Source organism: Amblyomma americanum, chromosome 3 (assembly GCF_052857255.1).
Source record: "Amblyomma americanum isolate KBUSLIRL-KWMA chromosome 3, ASM5285725v1, whole genome shotgun sequence".
Classification (NCBI taxonomy): domain Eukaryota; kingdom Metazoa; phylum Arthropoda; class Arachnida; order Ixodida; family Ixodidae; genus Amblyomma; species Amblyomma americanum.
Genome location: NC_135499.1, coordinates 114,617,450 through 114,637,060, shown reverse-complemented (window position 1 = coordinate 114,637,060; position 19,611 = coordinate 114,617,450). Strand labels below are relative to the sequence as shown.

General features: G+C 46.0%; 2 protein-coding genes across 2 annotated transcripts; both read right to left on the bottom strand.

Annotated features, from left to right (window-relative positions):
- Positions 1-1,077: 1,077 nt before the first annotated feature.
- Positions 1,078-4,328, bottom strand: LOC144124029 (uncharacterized). The gene is made up of 4 exons (XM_077656707.1): positions 4,317-4,328; positions 3,565-3,711; positions 2,639-3,198; positions 1,078-1,105 (listed from the first exon to the last, which is right to left on the bottom strand). Exons 1-4 carry the CDS (start codon positions 4,326-4,328, stop codon positions 1,078-1,080), a joined length of 747 nt encoding a protein of 248 aa, XP_077512833.1.
- An 8,416-nt stretch (positions 4,329-12,744) lies between these two features.
- LOC144124028 (uncharacterized) lies at positions 12,745-17,816 on the bottom strand. The gene is made up of 3 exons (XM_077656706.1): positions 17,804-17,816; positions 16,188-16,276; positions 12,745-13,338 (listed from the first exon to the last, which is right to left on the bottom strand). The coding sequence occupies exons 1-3, from the start codon at positions 17,814-17,816 to the stop codon at positions 12,745-12,747; spliced, it is 696 nt and encodes a 231-aa protein (XP_077512832.1).
- Between the last annotated feature and the right edge of the window lie 1,795 nt (positions 17,817-19,611).

The following is a 19,611-nucleotide window of genomic DNA, read 5'->3' as shown; positions in this document are numbered from 1 at the left end:
TGCTGTCTGTTTTGTTGTACTAGAAGTGTCATTTACACTCGATTTTTGTCTTTTTTGTCCATGATAAATTAGTGAGGCTTGGTATGGTAATTTTGACCTCATTGCATAAAGCTAACAAATGTGTTTCTTGGCAAGCTTTAAACCTACACTCGGGAATACGCGACCACACGTGTTTGCGTCTTCACCGCCGTTTATATTGGGAAAGCTGGGAAGGGGAAAATATATGACTCTGCAAACAAATGTCCACAAATGGGTTCGATGCTATCTGCATGTGCTGCCACGAATGACGGATTTTGGCGCTATTTAGCATTACATACACTTGCGCTCAGAAAAACCTAGCATCATGATCATAATTGCGGAATTGGCAAGAAAACTATTCCTTGAATGCAAAGAACGTTTTCTATGTACATCCCGTACCCGGGTGACTTGTGAGTGAGCGTGTGTGCGACCGTCAAATGCGACAAAGAAGGGAAAGGGTCTCGATTTACTTCTCTTGTTGCAGTGTTGATTCGGTGACCAGAGCGATGACTGCGGCTCAAGAAAGGTGGCAGCGGTGGAAAATATGTGGGGATGCTGAAGTCACCTTAAGAGAAAAATGCAACGGCATTGGAACCGCCGCTGTAAAAGTACCTGGGAACGAGCCCGTACTCGCCGCGATTGTAGAGACACTTGAAGGTTATGGATCAATGCCAACCACAGCTTCCCGACGCACGTGAAATTCAGAGGCGAAGAGCTGCACAGAGAAGCCGGAGGATACCACGGCGCCGATAACATGTTCTGAACTGCTTGCTTTGCCTTTCCCTGTTTTCCTTTGTTTTGTAACGATAGCTACATTACGGTAGCATTTCGAGCCTTCAACGGGGCGGCGCCGCCACTACCGCCACGCGCTGTCATGTGGTTGGTCACGTGCTGCAAAGCAGCTGCCGGCGGCGCGGCGCCGTGGCTGGGCACGTGGCTCGTCACGTGGTTGGTCACGTGAACGAGTTCCACTCGGCTAGCTGTAGCTAATGCGTCCCTCCAGATTTAACCAGAGCTAAACCACCGCCAATGTTTAGATTCTGATTTATCGTGCCGCTCTCACCAGTCAGCGACTTTTGTGCCAAACCTAGAACGGGAAATGACATGACGCGGTCAAATGCAGTACCTTTTAAGATTCACGGACTATCTCGCCGTCGAGAGTAGATGTAAGAATGAAATGCGCGGCAGGAATGGCGTAGCCTTTTCTAGGACGGCTCACAGATGGTAACAGCCGCACTTGAATCTTGGATAGCGTCCCTCAACAGCGGCTTTCCTTCTTCGCGAGCGACACCTTCGAATCGCGTTAGGCTGTGGTGTACAGAACGCTGAGACTTTCGCCTTCGCCAGGTGCCGACGGCACCGCCGCTCCGTCTACCACCACGCCACCGCAGATGAGAGAAACAGCATGCTTTAAGTGCGCATGAAAATCACCACTTAGACATCGGATTTTCTGGTATCAGTGTAGTCGCCGTAGCTGTATCGAATGCGGTTTCCAAAGTGTCATTTGAAATTATGCCGAAAAAAGTAGAAACGCAGTGTAATTTTCTTGTTTCGGTAGACATGTTGTTCGTGCTCGTTTCTTGCTGCACTTCAATACTGACAAAATGCGTTTTTTAATAGTTACTCAGCTATCACACTACCAAGCTTATGAGAGCATGATTACTCAGCAAAAGAGATCAGCTCAAGAGTCCCAGTGTGATTGTAAAGCAGATTGGAGCAAATAAATATAATACAATGACGGGACAAGCTTTCGAATTGTATAAGTGAAAACATACACCTAGTAAAAAAGTTCCTTTATTAGATCATTTTTGGCGTACACGGCCGACGAACATCTTGCACTGAGTTCATACAGGCTGGTCACATGGAATAAACTATGATAATTGTGTTATCTAGAGTCAGGAAAGACTGAGCGATTAAGATGATGCAGTAGAGTCGCATCATGAAAAAAAAAATGCGGTGAAACGTATGATGTTTTTTTGACGTCACTCACCAAGTCCTATGTGCTAGGTGTTTCTAAAATTCTACGGCAGCATTTACTACCGACGGCGGTACCCGTATTGTCCGGCAGCCCATTGTTGCAAATGGGTTGCAAGCCCCAAGGGTAGCGTTGGCCTGGCGGCCTGGGGCAAAGCTGGAAACATCCGAAGGTCCCGGCAAAGGATGAGTCGACTGGCAACAGAACAACTTGTTTATTCTGGCATCGCAAAAGAGCAGCCGGTCAGGGCGACCACGTTACTCGAAGGAAGAAATCGGAGTCTCCTTGGCGTCCGGCGCAGCTGTCTTTTATACCCTCGGAGTCGAGGGCAAGAAGGAACGGCTTGGGAAGAGGCGTCCGATACGGCGACGCTTGAACATGTCCAGACGTGACGGGCGCGTCCGCCAGGCCGGCGCCGGTCAGACCTCCTCGCCTCCCAGTTGGGGAGCTCCTCTCCCCGGCTGCCGCGCTTTGACAAGCGTGGGCAAAACATGCACACACACACACACGCACGCACGACGACACGTGGCACTGAAACCTGCCTGGACGCGCTTGGCGGGAGGCGTTGCGGCAGCGATGAACGAAGCCGCGGCGTCCGTTGCATCCGCGCCGGCTATACCGCGCGTCGTAGGCGAGACGTAACACCATCCAGCGGAAGCCCCGTAGCCACGCGGCGCATAGCGGCCAGCAGCATAGCCAGCGGCACCTTGGCCGTATGGAGCGTATCCCCCGTAGGCATATCCGCCCAGGGCTGGCCCACCGGAAGCGGAGCCGTAGGGACCGTAGCCACCGTATCCGCCGTATCCATAGGCGCCAGGGTTGCCACCTTTTGGGGCGTTTCCGTATCTACCGTATCCGTTGTAAGCGCTGCTGTAGTTTGGCGCTGCACCTCTAGCACCGTAGGCAAATGCGGCTACTCCGGTCGCTGAACCTGCGGCTCCGCCAGGGGTCGGCGGTACAACCGGTGCGGCGTTGAAGACTACGTCGGCGCTGGCACCGGGAGCAGTGCCTGGCTCGTTGGTATCCACCGTGGCTCGGAATCCGTTTGCGTCTGCAATGTAGTTCACGCGTCGATAAAGGCCGTACGCGTCTCTGTAGCCGTACGAGCCGGTCTTGGCGTTGTTGGCATCACCCTGCTCGCTGTGGAATAGGCGGTTGCCGTACTCGTCCAGGTTGTCGTAGCCGAAGCTGTACGGCTGAGGTGGCTGCGTGGAAAGAGTGCATATTGGACGGCTCTTTCTTTGATTGTAAAAGTGCGCTCGCACATTTGACTGAATCACACTCCTAAAAAGAATTTATTGCGTTCGAAAAGTGCCGTCCGTAACGCCCACTTTATTTTCGAATGCCTGAGCAAACGTGAACGCTGGCTAAATTGGCATGGCTGGAAAATTGTAGGCTACCTCGCCATAGCCATAATAAAAAAAAAACAAGAGTACAGGACAAGTAATTCTGAACATAATATAGAAGGCATGAAATTACCTTTTTAGCGGTTAAATAATGCAGCTTTCCCCACTAAAGCTGCTAAGCGAAGAAGCCGAGCACTAGTGGATTCCCGCGGTTGTGTCACTTACCGAGGCGTAGTCAGGGTATCCCCGGTATGGGGCAGCAGGCGCCGACGCGGTGTATCCACCGTATCCAGGGTTCTGGTATGGAGCTGGGGCTTGGTGGTCATGCAGGGCGTAGGTGCCGGCCGCAAGGCAGACGAGAAGGAGTTTAAACTGTGGGAAAGAATGCACTGTTGATATGCGGGTGTACTGGCGCAGTTACAAGAAGAAAAAAATCCACGGAAAGACAAGAGCGCTGCTGCTTCTGTGCTTGTATTCGATGAGAAAATTAACACCTCTTTCAGGCTGGTCGTTATGGAATAGATAATAAAGGTGCAAAAAACTCGGGCATTGCTTACGTCTTCGTAGCACTGAATATCTCCGTTTCTAACAACTCTGGCGGCGTGTCTCGGCTCCGACAGTTTGCAATACCTTAGGGCCCTAGTGCTTACTATAGAGGAGCTCCTAAAACGTTACTCGATCGGCTAATAACAGGCATGTGTACACGCACGCCTATACATCCTCCCTTCCCACATTCTCTCCGTAAGCACGCATAAACAGGGGTTAGTGAGCTGCTTAGGCAGCGTACAGCGAACGCATAGCCATATCCTGTTATTTTGTGATTGTCGGTTATACGTAATGCTTTGATCTGTTACGCTCAGGCATGCGAAAGCTGTATTGCCCACCCGCAATTTACAGCAAAGGTGTCTTGTGGCAAATGGATTTTCGAGATATGAGCAGGCATTTGTTTACGAGTGTGTGAAAGTGAAAGGCCTTACCTGAGCGAACATTGCGAATTTTTAAATAAGTGGTAGGCTTGTCGCTCTTTACACAAAGAAAGCTGCTGTATTATTCAGACGGCGAAGCTGTGTGCAGCGTTGTTTGGTGGCTCCCTATCCTTTGCAGCTGGGTTTTATACCATGCGGACTGTCCCACGTGCTCTGCTCACGCAATGGCGCGCAGAGAAAAAGAGCGCATTTTCTTTTTGTTTCTTCACGTTTTCTTTGCCTTGACATTTGCGGGGCCACGTTATGTGGCATAGCATGCTCGTGAAGTGGAAGGCTTTTGCGACAGGCTGGTTGCTGGTATGCGTAGCTAACGACCAATGCATGATTTCAAGCATTTGAAAAAAAAGAAAAAAGAACGGGGAGGGGGGGGGGGGGGGGCTACGTTCAAACACGTCGTCTGCTGCCCTTACGCAGAAGTATTTCTTTGTTTTACCTCCGAGGAGAGTATACGGCGGTGACAATGGCCGCCCTAGCTTGTTGAGCTTTGGTTTTATTTTTTTTGTCATGGTGTCATAGGCCCGGTTGTTTTTTTCTCACATCTGCGGGCAGGACAGGGTCGGGTGGAGCGTGCATTCAAGAAGAGAAGGTTATCTTTGTCATTACAGACTGTGTTTTTTCCCTGCATCGATCTGTTACTCAGCCTTTTCCTGTGTAATTATCGATCTGTAAGCAAGACAACGGGCTATATCTAAGGGTTAGATTTTTGTTTTGATTTTTGTTCTCAAAATTCGGCGTATTTGTATGCTGCTTATTTCATTACGCAGTTTGCTGTGTTTATCGGCCAATAATGTTTTCTATGGGTGAATTAACTTTTATGGGTGAATAACTTTTTTTCCGGCCCCATAACGGGGTACTCCTGTGAGGTCAAAGGTCATATGTGTATATATTGGCGTGTTCATCTGCCAGAGTAGTCAGTTTGCCGATAAATAACGAATAAATGGCCCTATTTACAGCTGTGCATGTAAAAAAGTCCTATCCCGATTGAGAAATTAGTGGTGAAAGTTTAATGATGCAGCCGTCACAGGAAAACGCGAAAAAAACTTTGCATCTAAAAACTGTTTTTTTTTTCATGTTATCGTTGGGTTGTCTTACAGTTGAGCGAGAGGGCGGGGAAGCACGTATTCAGTGGTGTAATTACAGCGATGAAGTTGCTGGTGAGCCAACGCTTTGGCGAGGACATGAATGCTTTTGGGGACAGAAAAACGCAGTTTCCGGTTAGTTATCTGATATCTAGAGGAGTTAACTACCGGGCTAATTGGTGATCATACATAATTGGTGATCATACATGATTGGTGTCATCTTTCCTGTGTGTGTTGTCTTGGCGCAAAATTCTTTTTAAAATAAATGTTATCTTATATGCTGTGAAGAATCTTAATCAGAGAATCATGATCATAATCATCAGGCTTATTACGCCTAGTGCAACTCAATGACATCTCCCATATCTGTGTAATTAACCCACTGATCTGACTGTTCAGCCAGCTTATCCTCAGGAACTTCTTGATCTCATCCGCCAACCTAACTTTCTGCCGCTCCCGTCTACATTTGCCTTCTTTTGGAATCATGTCCGTTACCCGTAACTACAATCTTTTTTCTTGCCTTCGCATTATATGCCCTGTTCATGCGCATTTCTTCGTCTTGATTTCGGCTAGGATGTCATTAAATCCTGTTTGTCCCCTGCACTCTTCCTGTACTAAAGTTACACCTGAGCCGCCGCGGTGCCTCAGTGGTTATGGTGTTCGGCTGCTGACACGAAAGACTCGGGTTAAATACCGGCCGCGGCGGTCACATTTCGTTGGAGGAGAGATTCTAACGGCCCGTATGCCGTATGATATCAGTGCTCATTGAAGAACACCAGGTGGTATATATTCCACCTCATAGCGTGTTGCATTCGGATGTTACACACCATAAACCTAACTCAGCGTTAACGTTAGGCGCATAATGTTCGTTTCCATAGCTTGCGGCGTTTTCGTGAATATAAGAGGAATCCATTTTGTTAGCCTCCACGTTTGTGCCCCATAAGTGAGTGACGGTAAGGTGCTGCTCTTACTTCAAGTGTTTCAGTGAAGCGCAGCACTAAGTTTTAAACATGAAGTATTTGTGATGGCAAATCGGCGAGAAGCGTGGAGCACCGTTGAGTGGGCGGGGCATCGATTGTCACGTGGCACATCGCCGCGGATTGTCGCAATGTTGATGGATGGATAGATGGATGGATGGAAGGTAGGAGCATCCCGTTTGAAACGGGGTGGTGGCAACTGCCACCGTGGTCGGCTTTTTTATTTATTTTGTTTAACTCTTTTCTTGCTATTCATATTCGCCATTTTCTTTAAATACGTTTTCATACTCATCTAACATTTCATCACATCTCTGCTTTTGAGCCACCAATCTTCCAATCACTTTTTGCTAATTCCCACCGCAGAACTATTTACACGGCCATTGTTATCCCTAAACCCTAGGCCGTCAGGAAGAGTGACTGTGCCTGCATCGACATCCGGATGGATACCATCACATATGAGTATGATGTGTTCAGTTGTTCCTAAAGCTTTACCACACACAACACATGTGTCATATTCTTCGTTAATTTTCTTTTTGTAGCTACGCGTCTTAAGACACCCTGAAATAGGTTCAAAAAGTAGGGCACTGCCTCGAGTTACCATAAAGCGCTTCCTTCCTGATCTGCCTTTTCCAGTATCGATATAGTTGTACACTATGTTTGTTTTCCATTGAATTATCCCAATTTTTACCTCCCGTGTTTTTAACCTGTCGTTTAATGCTCTTTCGTCCTCGTCCTTGTGTCCGGAATACTTACTGGTTAGTTTCCTACCTCTTTTCCGCGATTCTGAGTCAGCGCTAGCTCTTTCTGAATAAGTATTTAAATAACTTAGCTGCCCACCTGTTATCGTGCGATTTCGCCAAGCGTTCTTCATATAGTATATTACCCTGAGCTTCCCTTGCTTCGAACGGTGCCCTGCCCATATCCCCCTGTACTGCCTCATTTGCGGTTTTGCCGTGGGCACCTTGTGCTAATCTTTCTACAGCTATTAGATTTACTTCTAATCTCGAATGAACTTCTGCCTTTAAACAAAGAACCGCTTTCCCGAAAGTAAGCCCCGGCGTCATTATTTCCTTCCAAATACCCGTCAGTACATCATATTTATTGTACCCCTATAATGCTTTATGTTTAATTACACCGGCATCTTTTCGCCCTTTGGCCATATTAGACTGCCCTTGATTTTCCGTGTATATCTGCCCTTCGTTCAGCAATACTCCGAGATATTTGAATTCAGCCACACTGGGTATTTCTTGGCCTTTTATTGTAAGCACCTGATTAGTTGTATCGTTGAAAATCATCACACCTGTTTTAGTTGCGCTAAAACTAAAACCTAATGACCGATGCCTACATCTTTTAATATGTTCCACAGGAGTTCCCTGTTAACGTTGTTGTATGCGTCGCTTATGTCCAGGAACGCTAAATACAGAGGTGTGTTTTCTGCCTTAGCTATATGTATGCATTTGGTAAGCACGAACAGGTTATCTTCTCAGCGCCTACCCCTTCTGAACCCGTTCTGAATTTTTCCGAGTTTCCTATTACTTTCTACCCACGACTGCATTTTGTAGCGATAGCTACATTACGGTAGTATTTCGAGCCTTCACTGTGGGGGCGCCACTTGACGGTGGCGCCGCCACGGTCACGTGGTTGTTCACGTGGTGCGGAGCCGCTGCCGGCGGCGCGGTGCAGTGGCTGGTCACTTCGTGTGGAGCAGCTGCTGCTGCCCGCAACGCGACGCGCCGGCGAAACCGGGCTGCAACACCTGTGCGCCTGCGCCGTGTCAAGTGGGACGAAGATGAAGAAGGAACGCCCAGCGAAACGGAGCGGCGAAAGACTGACATTGTAATTCAACTGAGCAAGTTCCCCTTGGCCAGCTGTAGCTATCGCGTCACTCCAGGTTTAGCGACAGCTAACCACCGGCAATTTTTGTAGCGAAAGCTACATTGGCCACGAACTTGCGATTTCGCTGTGGCACTCCTGAGGAGGAGGCACAGGCACGTTGCCTGACAACGGGTGCAGCTGGCGGACTCCGCTAAGGAGCCTACATGTCGCGCCCCCTCCTGGATACTTCATGTCCAAAACAAACCTCTTTGTACGCTTCACTCAGATTAAATATGTTTTCTTTGACGTAATTTCGGACAGACCGCGTATCTTCATTGTAGTGTCGTACAGCCATCCTGCTTCGCCAAATGGTGTGCAGGCCAAGAAGGAAAATTACATCGTATATATAAAGATCCGCCTCGACGTCCAGGAATCGTATCCCATTCGGCATCAAGGGTAAGCCTTTCTTTATTGTACGCTGGAGCATGTCCCAAAAGAGCAGTGCATCGCAGCAATCAGTAAGGCCTGTTCTACTGACTCTGGTTTGTGAAACAACAAGCAGTCAGCACCCCATGGTAAAAACAATTCCTTCTCCTCCATCCATGTTTTAACCCACAACGTACCAGTATGCTACTTGAATAAAAACGTCTTCACACCCTCTGGCAAAGCCTTTTTCCTTACTCTTATTAAAACATTTCCTCCTTGGCCTCCACTATACAGAGATCGCTATATTGGCTTGGGGAAGACATAGTCAAGCAAAACCCTGAGTCGTCATGGCGGACATTTGGAATACCTTTCAAATGTCCTCCATGACGGCTCAGGGTTTCATCATGAATAAAGGCGCATCTAGTGAATGCACGGGTCTCATATCCTAACTTTTCTCATCCAGTAGTCGCCACGCTTTCGCTACGTATATCCTAGCCTAACACAACTAGGCCAACAGCATTTTTTTTTAAAATTTCACCGTTTGCATTGCCAGCCTGTATATGCCATGGACGTCGCTTTGCGTTACCCGCGGGCGGAAAGCGACAGGTTTTGAACCGAGCTAGAAGTAGCCCAAATTTTTTTAGGCACATTGGCAAGGTTAATCGCGCTTCCTAAGCTCGGGCTGTTGCTAACTGCCGGCTAGAAATATTTAACAATATTAGAAATAGATATATTTAGAAATATTAGTCAGACACCTTTGAGCAACAGTCAAATGTTAAGTATTAGAACTGAGTCATTTACTTTGCTAGTTAGCATGATTCGCCTGTTTTCTGACGTCCGCTAATGCCTACACAACTGTGCCTCAAAAATCTTGTTTACCTCAAATAAATTATCTTTAAACAATTAATCGTGGGTTTTCCTGAAACACCTGCCATCTTTTCTCTTGAGGGATGCAGATAAACTGCCATTAACCGACATGGGTGTATCTGCCAAATGCGCTACATCTCAATCCTAGTCTTCCAGGTATTCACTCTCATGGCCCTATTCTGCGGTGACTACCTGCCTTATGTAGATGCATTCCGTTACCACTTTCAGCGACTGGCTAACGATCGTAAAGTGTTGATTCCTTCCGACACTTTACATTATTAATTTAGTTTTCTGTAAAATATTATTAGATCCATCCTTGTGGTTTGCATGTCTTGGTCTATAATCATTCTTTGCAATTCGGCCCATGAGTTACTTAGGAAGACAATGTCATCAGCGAATCGCAGATTACTGAGGCATTCACATTTAGCTGTAGTCCTCAGCTGTTCCCAATCAAGGTTAAGAGAATATACGCACCAAATGCATGCGTATTTTTTAGTCATTGTAGTTATGTGTAGCACAAAACGTAGGAGTGGTTTAACACTGCATAGCCAGAAATCAAGTTCAGCTTTCTCGGGCAAAAATTTTGAAAATTAGAAAATTGTTAGATACTCTTATGTAGATACTGAAGGTAATGGTCCATTCTTGTGATATGTAGCAAAATCTTTCTTTTTATGTAGCAAAACCAATGCCGCGAACAGACACAATCTCTTTGTTAGTCTTTAGTCGCGGAGGCTCCGACCCCCGTCCTACAGTCCAGCGTGCCTGTGGCGGGGAGTAGTACGTGTCTCCATTTCCGGTGGAAATAAAAGTTGTCATACATCCATACGTCCATTCGAGCGGAGCGGGAAAGCGTCTGCAGGAATCGCATGCTCAGGGCATCAAAGTGCGTTCTGCCTAAAACGCCGGTGCACTTTGATGCGTTCAGCCTAACGCTAGGTGCGTTCAATGCGACGCCTGCGTTCAGTTGACGCCTGCCAATGCGACGCCAGTCGCTCGACCACAAACGTAGCCAGGGAGATGCAGCTTTTCGCTTTCGGCCATGGTTAACCAGAGCTAAACCACCAGCAGTTTTTTTTCTTATGTAACACAAACGGAGGTGATAAAACATGAATGCGTGGCCACCGATACAAACACATTTTTCTCTTAAGTGTTACATTTGTGGATTGAGGATGACAAGGCATCACAATGCAAAGTATGGCATTGGTAGTCTATAAGCCAGTTTAACTAACTAGCCTCATGGCATAAAATGTAATAAACAACACACCTCATCACAAATCGCGGCTAAACTAGCCTCATAAATCTAAGGTTATATGTGCATGTATTCGTGACAGGAGTATCCAATAAGGCGTTGAAATAGGCTTTCGAAATAATCTTGAGGGGTGTAGAAACGTTGCTATCCGTTTTGTTGAATTAGACGTGCACATGTCGTTTGTGCTGGCTTTTCGCGTTTTTCACAGAGTGCAAAACAGACAGGTTTCTGACACCACCTGAGCGTCCGCAATTTTGGAAAGGGCCCTGAAATGTGATATGCAACACTCTTTTCTCTACTGTATTATAATAAAGCAATACAAAAGGGTAGTGCGCACTAACATAAGACCTACAAAAGACGCAGTTTATAAAATAGTTTTCATTTGCATTTTTAAGTACTGAGTAAAATGTACGTAGAGTGGATATTTAAGGCAGCATTCTTTTCGTGTTTCTAAAGGATATGACGCTAGATTTCTCGTTTATCAAAGCCTTCTCCAATAATTAGAGCGATATAAATCATATATATTCTTCAAACCACTGCTAAGTGCTCGTTGACCGTAGCGTTTCTACACCGATAACAGGAATAATTGTTATGCAGTATTTCGCAAGGTACAGTCGAAAAAGAGCCGAATAATTCAGTCTCATTGCAGGTGCTGGAATTGAACAGAACTGACTACGGATCAGGTGCTTTCGTGCAAGCTTCCTAGCGATCATCCCACGGTCACATCTGACACCTCCCGTACAGAAGTTATAAAACGTCTTTCTGGCTGGCATAAGCACTCAGTGGCAACGGTATACCACAATATTAAAGCGACTGTAACACCCTACCTTTGCAATGTGGTGTCAGAGGAGCAGTTCTCACTTGGACGCTTTGCTATGGAGCACCAGTTCTTCAGGCGCTATGCGCTCTTATCGAACGAAACCTCCTTTCCGAAGGCAGCAGCTTCAAAACCGTGGAGTGAGATTGTGGCTGGTATGGCCACGAGACCATAGCACGCGGACGAAAACTAACCAAACACTTGAAATTAACGCTGAGAAAGGGAAGCAACCGCAAACAACGAAATCACGAGATAACGAGATGCGCCAGCAAAGGCCGGCAGTAGCCAGCAGCTAACGGCAAGCAAGGAACAGAGCAGTCAAGGATGATGGCATAGGAGGCGCTGCCCGCTGTAAGGAAACGCGAACATTTTTTTTTGTAAAAACCGTCACACTTTTCAACAAAATGTACACAACGGAAACTTCAAAAATAGCTATAGGGGTGTGCTACTGGCAAAAAGACCACAAATATGAAACCAATTGTTTTTCTCTCGTTTGTGTCGTCCTCACCAACAATTCTGGCGCTTCAGTTACTCTCCTCAGCTGATATTGCTGGCACTTGGTTCTAGACAGCTATCAAGCCCCGCAGTCATCGACCAATGAGAATGGGCCTAACGTTCCTATAAACAAAGGGAAAACGTATTCTTCTTTCTTTGACCACGTAGCCCTGCATTTTGAGGCAGCGTCGCTACGCTTCACTATTGAAAAATACCTTGTTTTTTCGGAGTTGCCCAACTATCTTAGTGCCGCGCTTATCAGAGCATCCTTAATCAGTAGCAGCTCAAGTTATTCCGGGCGAAAGAGACTACCACATTCATTCACGTGTTCTTTCACGAAGGCTGCAAAGTATTGGTTCAGAGGTGGTCAAAGAAACTTGAAAAAATATATACAACCACAGGGCAGAGTTTCGAATGCCCTTTGGCAAAGTATAGGGCTTGTAGAAACAGTCCTTTATTGGACGATCTTTTTGCGAGTACACGCAATCTTGAACGCTGTTCGTTCATGCTGCTCGCGTGGAACAAAACATGCGAACAGTATTGTTTGACCTCTCAATGTGGAGTGGACAGTTCAGGCAATACAGCAGCGTGGTATCACGAAAAACAAAAATTCAATGCATGCTATGAACCTTTTATTCGACGCTACTCATTCGCTTCTACAAGCAAGATGTTTTTGAAAATTCTACGGCAGCATTTACTACCGCCGACGGTACCCGTATTGACCGGCAGCCCATCCAGCGGCAGCCCCGTAGCCACCCGGTGTGTAGCGGCCAGCAGCATAGCCAGCGGCAGCTTGGCGGTATGGAGCGTATCCTCCGTAGGCATATCCACCCAGGGCTGGCCCACCGGAAGCGGAGCCGTAGGAACCGTAGCCACCGTATCCGCCGTATCCATAGGCGCCAACATTGCCATCGTATGGGGCGTTTCCGTATCTACCGTATCCGCTGTAAGCGCTGCTGTAGTTTGGCGCTGCACCCCTAGCACCGTAGGCAAATGCGGCTACTCCGGTCGCTGAACCTGCGGCTCCCCCAGGGGTCGGCGGGACTACCGGTGCGGCGTTGAAGACCACGTCGGCGCTGGCACCGGGAGCAGTGCCTGGCTCGTTGGTGTCCACCGTGGCTCGGAATCCGTTTGCGTCTGCAATGTAGTTCACGCGTCGATAAAGGCCGTACGCGTCTCTGTAGCCGTACGAGCCAGTCTTGGCGTTGTTGGCATCACTCTGCTCGCTGTGGAATAGGCGGTTGCCGTTCTCGTCCACGTTTTCGTAGTCGAAGCTGTACGGCTGAGGTGGCTGCGTGAGTACAAGAGTTCAATTGTTCGGACGAACCGATCACGATACTAAAAATGCATTGTCATACGCTGACTATGTTGCTCGATTTACTTTAAAGCGCCTGAATAAACCAGACTTGAGAATCCTTTGTTTTAACCTGCTTTAGGAACTTGCGGCGAGCATTAATTGGCACAAACATGCTGATACTCTGTGCTCCAAGCTTGCTCCTGCTTGTTACATTCTATATAGAACATGGGGATTGCTGGACATATCTGCGCTGAAGATAATTTATTTTTCTCTCTTTCATTGTCATTTAGCGTACTGCTGCGAGTCATAGGCTAGTACATACAGACCTTACATTCATCAAAGTATCTCTGTGCAGAAAAGAGCTGGGAATAACAGCGCTGAGACGAGGAACAAAGAAAGAAGACGACAACAGGACCGGCGCTGACTATCAACTGAAAGTTTATTAGAGAAAACACGCAAAATATACTCCTTTGACGACCCGGAGCGCGTGCGCAGCAACAGAGGAGTCAAAGGAGTATATTTTGCGTGTTTCTTCTAATAAACTTTGACTTGATAGTCAGCGCCGGCCTTCTTTTTTTGTCTCTCGTCGCAGCGCTGTTATTCCCAGCAGTATGTGCCAACTAGCTCAACTCTCTGTTTTATTGCAGAAAACAGCAGTGCGAATAATATCATACTCGAACAGTTATCAGTACAGTGCTTCTTTGTTCAATAGGTTACAGATTTTGCAGTTCCCTGTGTTATATGAAATGAGACTTGCAATGGTAGTAAATAGCATTATAAAAAAGAAATACCCGCTGTAGATTAATATTTTTGTGTTGCCTAACAGTAATACTAGATATGCAAGCAATGTTAATTTTAATTACCCTCTAACGCAAAACACCTATGTTCAGCGCATAATTCGATATTCCGGGGCGAAAGTATGGAATAGTGTATCAGTTGAAATAAAAATGGCTAACAATTTCCTGTATTCTTTTAAGTGCTTCTATTTTTAGATTATTGAGGGTTATGTTTGTTAATCTTTTTATGTCCGCTGTTGAGTGTTGTTCGCTATTACTTTGTTCACTGATCATTTACAACCGAGTTTCAAGTTGGTATCTCCTGTTGTTGTAATAACAAATGTGTACATTGGGCCTTTATTAGTTTCGGCTATTAGCCCAGCAGTTTTTGCAACCTTTTTTTAATATCTGAAGTTAAAATAATTAAAGTGAAGTGAAAATGAAAACATGTAGACAAAGAAGCTTCCAGATGCGAGTTATTGAAGATGCGAAACATGGGTCTGGCAACTACGTAAGAAGCTCGGACTATTGCAGGATGTGCCCTACGGGACTCTTACTGCATGTCGATTGGATATTCTGTTAGTACAAGATAGACAATTCGGAAAGTGAGAACGGCGACGCTAGCTGAGGGTTGATAACATATTACAGAGATTGATATAGGCTCTGATGCTTAGCCGGGCCCTCACGTTGCTTGGTTATCCTCTCCCTCAAAGAAGGGCCATGAGACTATTCATGTTATACGATACCATACGTGCTTCTTCTATTGTGCAACAACAAGCTCATGTTTCATCGTTTGCTTTTACATTGTAGCGAAGTAAAGCGCTCGACTGGAACCAGTTACGAACGTTCTGCAAAGTGTGTCCATGGAGTTCCATTCTGTAGAAGACCGCATCACTGATTTGCAGAATCATTTTCGCGGCCAGCGGACTAACGCTGAAGGGCAGTTCTCTGACATCATGATCACAGCAAGTGAAGCAGACAGTCGCTTAAACATATTGATATCTCTACTAAGACAAGCCTCTCGTCAGGCCCAACGTGACAACTACGGGTTTCAGTTGCGGGAGCCATGCTATTGCGTTTTAGTATATGTGCCCTACTTGGTCTTTCTCACTTGCGTCTTTGGCTCGCCGCTTTTCTGAAAGCAATTGCGAAGAGCTTCATACTTTTCAAGCTGTATCCAGGAAAAATGAAGTATTTGAGCCGTGTTTGTGTGAGTTCGTTGCGCTCCTGAGGAACTCCAAGGCTCTTACTGAATCGAAAACTTCAAGGAAGAGGGTATCTCGTGGTAAGAGATGTGGAGCACAAAACTGGCGTCTGTCAGAAATAACGTACTCTGAAATCTTCTGCTCGAGAGTAAGGCATATTTTTCTCCGTGGTTGCAAAAGATATTGACCTTGCCAGTTACCGCTTGCAAAGTCGAACGCTCCTTCAGTAAAATTAGGGTAGTGAAAAACCTGGCCTCGCTCAAACAATGAAAAAATGATAGACGGGGGCCTTTGTTTGATGAGTATGCTTCGAGAGCGTGTAATGAAGCACAAGGATGACTTTCTCACCCCCTGTCATCACGCAGTTTTGGCACAAAAACCAAAGACATCTACAGCTGCTTTTCAAGGAAGACTGACGGACTGCAGTTACATGCTGGTGAACATATTGGGTTGTGTGCTTATCATCAGCCCACGTGAGACAAGAACTTTCGCGCAGCGAGACTTCACGAAGTGATAGTAACTTTTTGCATTTTGCTTATCAAGTTTAATTCTTTGTTCATTAATAAAATTCAATGCATGTTCTCCAAGCCAAGCACTAATTTCCTGCTTCTAATTTTTGTTTCATATGCGTAGCTTAGACCCACAAATAGTGCCTTTTTGGTGCTGACCTGCACCCCCTCCATGCCCATCGAGAGCCCGCCCCCCCCCCCCCCCCCCCTCAAAGGTTTTGCGGATGCTCTTGAGTGCTTGTGATTAGAATAGAATCAAGTCAGGAAAGAAAGCATTTTGAGCTACTATATGCGGAATTCTATTTCAAATGGCTGATAGTAACTAAAAAGGAGGTCTAACTTGAGCAACGTACCGTGGCATAGTCAACGTAGCCCTTGTAAGGAGCTGCGGCTACTGATGGGAAGTAGCCGCCGTATCCGGGATTCTGGTATGGAGCTGTGCCTTGGTGGTCGTGCAGGCGCACATACCGGTGTTGCAAATGGGTTGCAAGCCCCAAGGGTAGCGTTGGCCTGGCGGCCCTGGGGGCAAAGCTGGTAACATCGAAGGTCCCGGCAAAAGATGAGTCGACTGCAACACAACAACTTGTTTATTCTGGCATCGCAAAAGAGCAGCCGGTCAGGGCGACCACGTTACTCGAAGGAAGAAATCGAAGTCTCTCTGGCGTCCGGGGGCAGCTCCCTTTATACCCACGGAGTCGAGGGCAAGAAGGAACGGCTTGGGATGAGGCGCCCGATACGGCGACGCTCTGACATGTTCAGACGTGACGCGCGCGTCCGCCGGGCCGGCGCCGGTCAGACCTCCTCGCCTCCCAGTTGGGGAGCTCCTCTCCCCGGCTGCCGCGCCTTTGACAAGCGTGGGCACCAACATGCACACACACACACACACACACACACGCACACACGACGACACGTGCATTGAAACCTGCCTGGACGCGCTTGGCGGGAGGGCGTTACGGCAGCACTGAACGGGCCCAAAATGACCGCCACTTTGAACGAAGCCCCGGCGTCCGTTGCATCCGCGCCGGCTATACCGCGCGTCGCAGGCGAAACGTAACACCGGCCACAAGGCAGGCGACGAGCAAGGGTATCTGCTGGATTCAATGGAGTGTTGATATAGAAGCGCATTTTAATATTGACAGCAGCAGCGGAGGCCGCTGCTAGGAACAGCAAGTCCAGCAGCAACGTGCCCATAAAAATCGTGTTCGTTGCAAGTTTCAAAAGAAAAAAAAAACAGTTTGGTATGAAGAGGTCAAGCCACTGCACAGCAAGAAGCATATACCCTGTATTGATTGGAGGTAATTTGCATCCAGACCAAAGGTCAATGAAAAGAACAGTCGTTGCACTATTATGAATGCTCTTCTGAGCGGAATACCATCGAACAGTTGCGTAAGGAAAAAACGACGCGCAATACCCAAGGAAACGACGCGATAAAAATGGTCTACAGGCAGTCTATAGACTTCTCATAGACCTTGGTTGCCTTCCTATAGATATTTCTTTCTGTCTACTTTATAGTCTATAAACTGTCCATAGACATAAGTCTGCTAAAAGTGTATGGCCATAAAATCTGTACAGTATCTGTAGACTGTCTATCGAATATGTATTGCCTATCGACTGTTCTCTAGGGTTCGTCCATAGAGAGTCCACAGACATTATAAACAGAAGTCTATGACAGTCTATAGACTGTCTAAGAAGTTTTTGTAAGGGGGGCATTCCATAGGGATTTATTATTTGCTTAGGAACTGCTTACTGAGGGTCAAAAATGTAGAGGTCGTGAGTAAAAAAGATTAGTGCAATGACGCCTCCGCAGCGGCCAAAATTTCATCGCGCGGGCTGGCGCGGAGCCGTGCCGTGCGAACACATGCGGCACTTTTGTTATCGGCGTGTTCGTAACCGCAGCGTACAGCGTTACTATCTGCCGCTAGTGAGGCACGTCAATTATGGTAATATTTCTTTTTAGTAGCGACAGTACCACTGTCTATCATTTTGGGTTGGAATTAGTGGTGTTTCTGCTCAGCTGAGTGATACCAGTTTTTTAAACTGACACTTTGTACGATAAGCATATCAGTCTTTAATATAAAAATAGTATCAGTGGAAACGCTTAGAGATGAATATGCAGTTGGTAAATCTCGAATTGTTACATAAAAGTATAAGGGCTCACCTGTGAGAACATTTCAACTTGTGTGAAACCGCAGAGTGCGCGTCGTAGGTGATTATCCAAGCTGCGAAGCTGTGCCAAGCGTTGTTTGTTGGTGCCTTAGACTTTGCGGCGTCGCTTTTATATGACGACGACTGGCAGCGCATGTAATGTCGTAGCAAGGGCGTGCAGATGAAATGCATACCTTTTGTTGGTTTGTTTACTTTATTGCGACCGGGTTAAGTTGAGAGGTTGCTGAAGATGAGTAGTTCTTTCGTCGAGAGAATGTCTTTTGGCGGACAAACTGCTTGCTCAAAGGCGAAGCAAACAAGCATAAAATTATTCACTTTTCGGCAATGGAGTGCACGATATGCAAGGAACGCAGTCAGTACGTTTCTACAGCAAGGTTTTTTTTTTTTCGCCTACGAGGGACTGTGGTGTTGACAGCGTGCGTTCTCGGTTTCTAAGCTTCGACAATTTTCTCTTGACAAAGATTGAAGTCATCTTTTATTTGCTTTCAACTAAGAATGGGGAGCGAATGCTAAATGAAGATGGTCGCGCTACAAGGTGGGATACGAAGGCTTTTGATCCAGCAATGGGACACAATGCCCACCTCACCTGTTTTGAGTGAATAAGCAGGATAAATAATAATCAACCGGAAAATGAAAAACACTCTAGTGATATAGAACCTATAGGCATTTAATTAGCACTTCTTGATATTTAACAGACGGAAGCGGCGACAGGATTAGTACCTCACATTACTCTGGCCGATTCCCTTCATATTTTCAGAAGGACGTATCTGGGTCATTCCACGCCAAATATTCCATACGTTGTACTCGACCATCTCCGAATTGTAAAAAAAAAAATTCTTGGAAACTTATCGTAACGTCCGTAATCTAAACCTAAATATTCTTGCAAGCCTGTTTGAGCTGTTTGAAATTCCGAATCGATAAAGAAACCAAATTTTTAGTAAATACTTGATAATTTATTTGGATGAAATTTGCTCATATTCTGGCTTTTGATATAATCTAGATCATGTATTTTTGGATGATATAAATATTTTTTTTACAAAATAACAAAAGTTTTACATTTCTTTAAAAAATCAACATCCTCTCAGAAATTATGAATTCGCCTTCTTGTTTTCCTAGATGTATATTTGTTATCAAAAATATTACAGCTGATGAAACTGATTACGTCTAAGAGAAATAAAGTACTGAAGTTGCAGAATCGTTCGTTTGAATCATAAACAAGTTTATTTCACCCTGAGGAGTGCCAAGTAAAAATATAAACAACGGAGCGGTTTTTGTAGAGCACTTCACTGTGTTCATTTCTCAAAGTTTTAATCTAGGTGGTTTCTTTAGTGCGAGAAAAAAATTTTAGTTCATCTCTTGCGCCGTAAGTTGTGTCGCAAAAAAAAGATATGAAAAAGTGGTGGTTTGCGAATATTGAAATTTTCGAATACGAATCGAATATGAATATGAAAAAAAATGGCTTCGAATATCGAATGGAATATCGAATGTCTGTTCAGTGCGCAAAAAAAGAAAAAACGATGAACAAGCAAATGTTGTTCCCTTATTTTTTTTCAAAGTAGTGTACGGTCTTTGCAACTAAAATTAACAAAACTAGACTGTCTCAGTGGCATA